Source organism: Conger conger, chromosome 17, assembly GCF_963514075.1.
Source record: "Conger conger chromosome 17, fConCon1.1, whole genome shotgun sequence".
Classification (NCBI taxonomy): domain Eukaryota; kingdom Metazoa; phylum Chordata; class Actinopteri; order Anguilliformes; family Congridae; genus Conger; species Conger conger.
In genome coordinates, this window is record NC_083776.1 from 17,310,825 (window position 1) to 17,320,616 (window position 9,792).

Sequence of the window (9,792 nt, forward strand, 5' to 3'; positions counted from 1 at the left end):
CTGCTTCAGCTTGCCACCGGCCCCTCGTGTGGATCTGGATCTCTTTTCATTGCGGCTAAATTTATGCGCTGGCCTTAAAAACCGAGGGTGGTGTCACCAACTGCCGAAAATAAACCCGCCTTGTTCCGCGGGGGATGTCTGTCTGAGAGAGAATAAGTGGAAAAATGTGCCCGTGTCCCTGGAAATAGACGCGCTTCAGCCTCATGATGTGTGCGATATGGCGCCAGCGGTGGCTTGGTTACGTGCATGACGCTCGTGTGTTAGATTCCACCCCGGCTTTGGGTCCAATATCTATTTTCTGCCTAATTTCAAGGGCCACTGTGTCAGGCACTATAAGCTCAGAGACACAAATAACTGACCAGTCAACTGAGCAGATATGAAACGAGAAGAAGCTGATTCAGTCAATATCAGCAATCGGTATCAAAGTCTGTTTAATCATTCACAAAAAGACAAAGGTGTCTCACCAAACTGAGTAATTTTCAACATCAGAAAAAGTGTTCCTTGGTAGGCTACTACTGCTGTAACGAAGGAACTGAAAAATGTTATGTTTTACAGGTTGTAGTGCCCTCTGAAATTTGGGAATGGTAGAGTGAAATTTGTTATTTTTTATTTTTAAGGAAATAATGACAACCCAGATACCACTAGTTTGGCTACTTTTGGTTTATAGCTACAGCTACATGAGAGTGGCCTCTTAGAAAATAAGACCATGGGGATAAACATATTGATTATCAAATTATTCACATTTTTACATTGAACATTTTTACATTCAATGTTACCTCATTTTGGAATTTGTCCTGTGTTTGTGTACAACAGCGATGCGCTAGTGAACATACCTAGTGGTCGACAGTAAATATAACTGGTGGTTGACTGTAAACATAATGGGCGGTTGACTGAGAATATAACTGGCAGTTGACATAAACATAAACTAACTGGCAGGTGACTGTAAACATAGCCTACTGTAACTGGCAGGTGACTGTCAACATACTGTAACTGGCGGGTGACTGTAAACATACTGTAACTGCCAGATGACTGTAAACATAATTGTCAGTTGCCTGATGTACACAAATGTCTTCTCCATGCAGCAAGAAGAATCAGCGTACGTAGGGGACTGAACGCAATCGAAACCTTTGAACGTGAGACGGCCTCTTTCGAGGTGGAACTGTCGCATGGCAACGTGGAGGGGGCGTGGCAGAAGGACGGGATCCGTCTGAAACCCAGCAACCGCTGGCGCGTCAGCACCAAAGACCGCGTTCACGGCCTCACACTCTCCAACCTCACCCTGGAAGACACCGGAACCATCACCTTCTCCGCAGAGGGTGTGAAGTCCTCCGCCAGGCTCACTGTGAGAGGTCAGGAAGGCTGCACAGCAGAGAGCTTTCTTATGAAATGACATCACATTAATAACATTCCATTACTGTCACTGAACAGATGCTCTTATCCAGAGCAACATAGAGGAGCAGATAAACCTGAGAGTTACTCTCACATTTGCCATATTTATCAGTCACACTGACTCTTAATTGTCCAAACTGATTGTGGTGACTCAAGGACCCAGCCACACCCAGCCATACTCAATATGCTTACAATAAAATAAAATAACATTAAACATTTTAAGGCATTGTTTGATCAAGTTGAACTTATTATTTCATTAGTGTGCAGATGTGTGTGCAATTACATTTGATGCTGATTTTTAAATAAGAATTTTTTGTCTATTTACCGTTTCCATTTTGCAATTTATGGAGCATAAATACTACTGCTGTAATTTTCCAACAAACATTGGTGCATTCATTTGAATGTTTGCTCATTTGAGTGAACTTTGGCTGAACATTATCTGAGGACTTACTCATGCCTGCCACTCAAAGCCACGGGCAACTCCATTTCCCATAATCCACTGTGCGTCCTATCCATACACACTCCTTTGTGCAAATTGCTCTCAATCCCTACAATGAAAATGCCTTTCATATTTCTATATTTACATGATGTGACGTCTCAATAGATTATTAAAGCTTGTAAGAAAGATACATGCAAAGGTTATAATAAACAGCGGCATGGGTCTGGGTAGTAAATAGATTTAAAACCTTTTTATCACCGAGCTTAAAGGCCTTACCGGAACCAGATACCATAAGATGTTGGTGATCTGTAGGTATTGTAAATACCATATTTAACATACCTGCTGTATATTGCTCCCTGTTCCATCTGTTGTGCTCTTAGAGCCTCCTGTAACCATTCTGAAGAAGCTGGAGGACCACTGTTTCCCAGAAGGCTCAGCTGTATCTCTTGAGTGTGAGCTGTCCAGACAGAATGTGGATGTGAAGTGGTTGAAGGTAAAGAGAACACGTCAGAATCCATTAGTTGCAATACATTTGCGAATATATATATTTATATTAAATTGAAATAACATATTGTGTAATATCTGATGCATCCTATGCACAGGAAATTAAATATTGTATATTGACATATATGGCACCTATATTTTTTGTCTTGTGTAAATAAAATGGTCTTGTGTGGATGAAACATTTCCCAGTTCTTTAGGAAGCCTGGCCAGACAATTCATCACAACTGTAAAAATAAAATATTTACTTGTCGACAAGTGTTTCAGTATAGGTCTATAAATGTAGGTTTTAAAATTGAATACATTACATGTTTGATTCATTTACTCAACCGGCAAACTCATAATGCTAAATAAGAAACAGACAATCAACAAAACAAAAAAGGCACTTGAGTGAAAAGCTGTGCTACTCGCCCTCTGAACTGCAGAATGGGATGGAGATGAAACAAAGCAAGAACCAGCGCATCTACTCCATGGGCAGAAAGCGCTTTTTCCAGATCACCAAGTGTGAGATAAGGGACTCGGGGGTCTACACGTGTGACGCCGGGGACGTCAACACATGCTGTTCTCTGGAGGTCTATGGTAATATCTGCAGCAAGGCCCGCGGTTCTGCCAACAGGGGGGATAATGTATTCATCTATTTGCGGGTTGTTTAAGAGCTCTTATTCACTAAAGCAGGCTCATTAAAATTCTTCATGGATGAATGGCTCCTTGCCTACAAAGAGCAGAGTTTTTTTTCATGTCTCAATACTACCATCTGCAGGTGATAATGAGCAAATACACCTGTCAAAGCGATACTGGAAGAACCGACAGTGGCCTCCACAGGCTGAACCGGAGGTTTTGCTTGTACAGCAAATTATTAGTTGAGTGTGAAATGTCTGTATAACTAACGACCTCATCAATAAAGAGCTGATGTGGATCAGAACTAATCAGAGGTTCTAGCAGCAGGATAAACTAAGTGCCTATTTGGTCTGGAAAACAAATTGAAATTGAAAACACTAAAACATTTGTAGTCAAGGTTTGTGAGTAGTTTTATTTTTAGTAGTTAACTTGTAGTCCTGGTGGTGGGTAGTTCTAGTAGTTCAATTTGTAGTCCTGGTTGTGAGTAATTTTTGTTTTAGTAGCTCAATTTTTAGTCCTGGTTGTGAGTAGCTTTAGTTAAAAGGCCAGATCATGTCTCTCATGGACAGAGAGCTGCAAGCTCATGCTCTTTCCTCTCACCACAGAGCAAGAGGTGGAGATTGTGCAGGGTCTGGAGGACCTGGAAATCCAGGAGGACCAGAATGCCGTGTTCATGTGTGAGGTGTCCCTGCCAGATGTCCCCGGGGAGTGGTACCGTAATGGGGAGAAGATTCGGCCCACCGGCATCGTCAAAATCCGCCAGGAAGGCAAGCCCCCTCCTCCACACACATACCTCTGCTATTGTTGTATACTCATTCTCCCACAGTTTCACTTAATGTAGCTGTACCATTCCATTCCATTCCATTATATTACAGTACATTACTGTACTGACCCACACTGGCCTACAATGTAGGAGAAACACAAGCGCTTTCACCATTGATATGAGTGCCCGACATGTCGAACATTAACAGACTGGCAGGGATAGATGCAACAGCGCACAAGTTAAATACGCTAACCATGAACCAAAGTGCAGATCCTGAACTCATGCAGATGACCTCAGAGGTTAGCATCCCAGCACTTACTCAGCAATCTCCTCTCTGATACATTTAGGCAACAAGCACTTTCTCCTCATGTGCAATGTGAGGGTGGAGGATGCTGGAGAGATCCAATTTGTGGCCAAACAAGTGGAGTCCACAGCGTCCCTGGTGGTGGAAGGTAAGCGGGCAAATCTCTTTCTGTACCTGCAGAGTTAAATCCCATTTCAAGACTTCAAAAAAGAAGTGCTGTCTTTGTGTCCCCCTCTTCCTCTCAGAGTTGCCCGTGTCCATTGTTAAGCCGCTGCGGGACAAGACGGCCCTGGAGGGCCACCGTGTGGTGCTGGAGTGCACGGTGTCGAACCCGCGCTGCAGCATCCGCTGGTACCAGGGCAGCAAGGTCATCCTGCCGGCAGAGCGCTTCGAGATCTGCAGCGAGGGCTGCAACCGCAAGCTGGTCATCCAGCCGCTGGAGCGGGAGGACGAGGGCATGTACAGTGTGCAGGCCGGGGAACACACCACCTCCGCCAGGCTCTCCGTGGAAGGTCAGAGGGCACGGAGCGCACCGCAGACCCGCACAAACACACCAAGACCAGTAAAAACACACACACGCCGGCACAAACAGACACACACACACACACACACTGTAAAAACACACAGACCGTAAAAACACACAAGCACCAGTAAAAACACACAAGCCATAAAAACACCAGTGAAAACACACAACACAAACACCTACCTTTTCTTAAAGGAATAAACCAGCATTTTGGGAAATATACCTTTTTTCCGACTTACCCAGACTTAAACTAAATGCTTGATTTCATTTTCAGTTAGACGGTTGGAACTATCTGCTGTCTGTTTGTTTTTAATTGGATATATTGTATCATGTATTTTGCCCAATGTAAGGTGACCTTGAGTGTCTAGAAAGGCGCCACTTCAAATAAAATGTATTATTATTATGAACTATAACCGCTGAACACACGTTCCTTCGGCTTCTGCTAGTTCAGCACTGTGAAGAAGGTAGTAGGTCTACCTTCAGAAGGTACACGGATCACTGCGCTCAACCAGCAGAAGACACCATACATGTGTTTAGCAGTTATAGTTCCAACAGTCTAACCTCTCTGAAAACAACATCTCTCGTTTCCCGCACATGTCTTTCAAATACATGATACCTTGTGTAATTAAGCCGGCTTCAGAGTTGCTGTAAGGTGTATTTCTTCACTTTGAAGGAGATAGATTAGCATAAAGACTTGAAGCCTAACAGGTTATGCTAACATGGAAATTGAGCCAGTGACTGAATGCACAAAAATTAAATCGAACATCTCTTCTAAGTCTGGGTTAGTCGGTTGGTGTATTCCTTAAAGACAACTCTCCAAAAAGAATGGATTTTCAATTGGAAACATCGTTCACATAAGGAAACAAGTTGATCAGGACCGTTAATTCATGGCTATAATCATCCCTAACCTGCTCTGAACTCACAGTCCCAACCTGTGATTCCTCCTGTAGAAAAAACATAACATAAGAAACATTGTACGTCACTCTGGATAAGAGCGTCTGCCAAATGCCATTAATGTAATGTAATGTAATTAGATTTAAAACTAAAAAAGTAGTTTATCAAAAAGGCCCGGTCCCCAAAGTGTTGTGAATGGGGAGACCAGCGCACTGCACATTGGGTCTGGTCCTGAAACCCCCCCTGCCCCCCCATGCCCCCCTGCAGCCCAGCTGCTCCAGATAGTGCGCGAGCTGAAGGACGTGACGGTGGCGGCTCCAGAGGAGGCGGCGTTTGAGTGTGAGGTCACGGTGGCGTCGAGCAAGGCCCCGGTTTGGAGCCTGAATGAGGAGACGCTGCGCCCGGGGCCCCAGGTGCGCATGGAGAGCCGGGACACCGTCCACCGACTGATCCTGAAGAACACCTCCGCAGACATGAGCGGCACCGTCCGCTTCAGCAGCGGCAAGGCCAAGAGCAGCGCCAGGCTCACCGTCACGGGTACGAGAGACGTCAATACTCCACATGCTACACATCCCAAACCACAAAAATGGAACCCTGTGATTCTTATCTAGCTCAAGGGTTCTTTGTTTGGCAAAATGGTTCTTCTGGGAGTTTTCACACACAGCACAGTTAAATGCCCAAACCCTTTGGTCCATTTTACAGACACATACCTCTGCATGTACATTTTAAATTGACCTTGTAACATTGAATATGTATTCAGGGATTTATATATACGTATACAGTGGGAGCAATAATTATTTGATCCCTTGCTGATTTTGTAGGTTTGCCCACTTACAAAGAATGGAACTGTGTAGAATTTTAATCATAGGTACATTTTAACATTGAGAGACAGAATATCACAAAATAATCCACAATAACTACATCATATACATTTTATAAATTTAATATCATATTTTCACATGAAATAAGTATTTGATCCATAGAACAATAGGACTTAATACTTGGTGGATAAACCTTTGTTGGCAAGCACAGAGGTCAGACGTTTGTTGTAGTTTTTCACCAGGTTTGCACAGATCTTGGGAGGGATTTTGGTCCACTCCTCTTTGCAGATCCTCTCCAAATCCTTAAGGTTCTGTGGCTGTCGCTTGGCAACTCGAAGCTTCAGCTCCCTCCAGGTCTGGAGACTGGCTAGGGCACTCCAGGGCCTTAATATGCTTCTTTTTGAGCCACTCCTTTGTTGCCTTGGCCGTATGTTTTGGGTCATTGTCATGTTGGAAAACCCATCCACGACCCATTTTCAGTGCTCTCACTGAGGGAAGGAGGTTGTCGCCCAAAATTTCCTGGTACATGGCCCCAGTCATCCTCCCCTCGATACGGTGAAGTCATCCTGTCCCCTGTGCTGAGAAACACCCCCAAAGCATAAGGTTTCGACCTCCATGCTTCACAGTGGGAATGGTGTTCTTGGGGTTGTACTCAGCATTTCTCTCCCTCCAAACACGGCGAGTCGAGTTCATGCCAAATATCTCTATTTTGGTCTCATCTGACCACATCACCTTCTCCCAAGGCTCCTCTGGATCATCCAGGTGTTCTTTAGCAAACTTCAAATGGGCCTGTACATGGAATGACAGTGGAATGACTTGCCTACCACTGTCAGGACAGCAGAATCCCTCCCCCTTTTTCGACGCAGACTAAAAACACACCTCTTCAAACTCTACCTTTGTCCTCCCTCCTGATTTCCCCGCCCCCCTTTCTGATATCCCAATCCCTCTTGTCTAACCCCCCCCCCCCCCCCCCCAAAAAAAACACAAAAAAAAATGCACTTATGATGACTATTAAAGCAGCACTTCCTATGTATTTTCCTAGTTATGGATGTGATGCTTTAACTTGTGGAAGAACCTATGTGCTTGTAAGTCACTTTGGATTAAAAGCTTCTGCCAAATGACTAAAATGTAAATGTAAAATGTACATGTGCCTTCTTCAGCAGAGGAACCTTGTGCGCGCAGCAGGATTTTAATCCTTCACGGTGTAGTGTGTTAATGATGGGAGGGAGACTGGCAGTGACTTTGTGTTTCTTCCAGTTGTGAACTTCTCACCAAGCTGCTTGCTTATTTTCTTGTAGCCCATCCCAGCCTTGTGTAGGTCTACAATTTTGTCCCTGATGTCCTTAGACAGCTCCTTTGTCTTGGCCATGGTGGAAATGTTGGAATCTGATTGTGTGGACAGGTGTCTTTTATACAGCTACATAGCGATGTAACGAGTTGACACAGGTGTTTTGGGTAATGAGTTGAGATTAGGAGTGCTTCTTAATGGAAAACTAACTGGTCTGTGGGAGCCAGAATTATTGGTGATTGGTAGGGGATCAAATACTTATTTCATGCAAAAATACGATAATAAATTAATAAAATTAATGTTGTTATTGTGGATTATTTTGTGATATTCTGTCTCTCAATGTTAAAATGTACCTATGATTAAAATTCTACACCGTTCCATTCTTTGTAAGTGGGCAAACCTACAAAATCAGCAAGGGATGAAATAATTATTGCTCCCACTGTACATATTTATGGGGGATATGAGGATAGAAGAATTGCCTGACCTTGCCGATATATATATATATTGCTCATATCTAATTTTAAGGCCAGAACATACAGTATATCATAGCCAGAAAATGTGTAGGCATTCACCTCCCCCGCTTTCAAAATAAGCTGAAGGCGAGTGTGCAGTAGAGTAACTTTAGCCGTTACACATTCCCCCTGGCTATGATACATCCCAATGCACTAATGTTCTTCCCTCTCCCTCTAAATTCTGTACAGATTAGTAGACCTTCAGGACAACGCCGCAAACCATCTCAACGACTTGGAGAAATGCTGATGATAACAGAAGTCTGCTTATTGTTTGTGTTGATGGAAAAGGAGGACAAGAGAGCTCATTTTGTTTTGGCATATAAAAAAAGTGCTTTCAATGGGCGCTGAACCAATGGAAATACTGTACAAGCACATTACCGTGTTAGGGATTTATAGCCCAGTTACAGCGTTTTGAAAGGTGAGGGGAAATTTTAAGGTACAAGACCATTGTAAATCCCTTCCTATCATTGAAAAAGGCTTACTGACATGTTGCCTCATCCTCTGCCTGTGTTTATGGTCCTTAACTTTTGAGTTTCAACATCAGCATGTTCATAGGATAAACAGTGTTGTGGTTTCAGGGTGTTTGTTGCTGAAATTCCTCTCTTGACCGTTAGAAGTATGAAATTACCTATTGTACCTTTAAGAAATAAAAAGGGCCTGAAAAAAGCCTGCAAATGACAAATTGGAAAGGAGAAAGATTGTTCTGAGAGATATACTGTAAAACATAATGGCAAGGCATAGAGCTGTGCCATTAAACTGAGCCAGCAGAGGTCTCCAGATTCACACACCAGAAGTTTCTGGTGGGGAAACCAGACAGAAAGAGTGAAATATGATGGATGGTTACAGGTATCCATGTTGTTGCATATTATCGGTGTGGAATCCAACAGCGGTGCCGTCATCATTTAGGCAAAGCAGGCCGACGGTGCCGCAATGGGGCCTAAAACCAAAAACAGGGATGAAGCTGCAATGGTTTTTCAAAAATTCAACCGAACTTTGTGTAAAATACCTTTTAAAGTCTGAGAATTATTTTTGTGAAGCTCAGCAATCACGCCCTTTGGACCACTGACGATCAGCTTTCATATAAAACATGCCCCAGGCACGAACTAGTGGAAGAGCAAATCACTGTTGTCCTCGTTTGGAGTTGGAGGATAAAACTTGGCGACCCATTTCATGTATGGTGTAATGTACATTGTTCCTTATTTATCCTTGTATAGACTTCATTTTGTAACATTCAGATTTCTATTCTGGGATGCAGACATGGAAGGGGACAGATCTTAAGGGGTTATATGGAGACTGACATATGTACAGTATTAAGTGCACAGGGCCAAAATGGTGGAATATTTACAGTTAATGGGGGGGATCTTGGGAGAACGAATTGACTTTACTCAGTATAAAATTATCTCATTAACTTAATTACTGTTGAGTAAATCATTGTCAATGTGTGATCAGTTTTAAATTAACCATAAACTGCCTTGTATTGTACTAAAGAAAAAACGATTTTCTAATCCTATATTCCATATTTATTGTCCTGTGACTAGGTTGAATTGCTTCCTGCCGTTACCATAAACACGCTAATCTTTCTGGCTTTTATTGGGTGGCTTGGGCTTCTTTTGCTGTTGTAGTCATACCTGTATGAACTTCCAATAAAACAGGATTGAAAAGGAGTCTGCCTTTTGTGAGAATCAATACTGTGAAATTTCATGCATTTACATTACATTCAGTATTCAACACAGACTGAAA

The 9,792-nt window shown here is 43.0% G+C and overlaps 1 protein-coding gene across 12 annotated transcripts in view; it reads left to right on the forward strand.

Annotated features, from left to right (window-relative positions):
* obsl1b (obscurin like cytoskeletal adaptor 1b) overlaps positions 1-9,716 on the forward strand; it is a 77,115-nt gene extending 67,399 nt beyond the window's left edge. For all 12 annotated transcript variants that reach the window (XM_061226567.1, XM_061226569.1, XM_061226571.1 and 9 more), the window contains 8 exons: positions 1,083-1,349; positions 2,209-2,321; positions 2,755-2,908; positions 3,553-3,714; positions 4,058-4,162; positions 4,260-4,526; positions 5,699-5,968; positions 8,242-9,716. In XM_061226567.1, coding sequence (XP_061082551.1) covers positions 1,083-1,349; positions 2,209-2,321; positions 2,755-2,908; positions 3,553-3,714; positions 4,058-4,162; positions 4,260-4,526; positions 5,699-5,968; positions 8,242-8,246 — 1,343 coding nt within the window. In that variant the 3' untranslated portion in view covers positions 8,247-9,716. The remainder of the gene's footprint in view (positions 1-1,082; positions 1,350-2,208; positions 2,322-2,754; positions 2,909-3,552; positions 3,715-4,057; positions 4,163-4,259; positions 4,527-5,698; positions 5,969-8,241) is intronic.
* Positions 9,717-9,792: the final 76 nt, after the last annotated feature.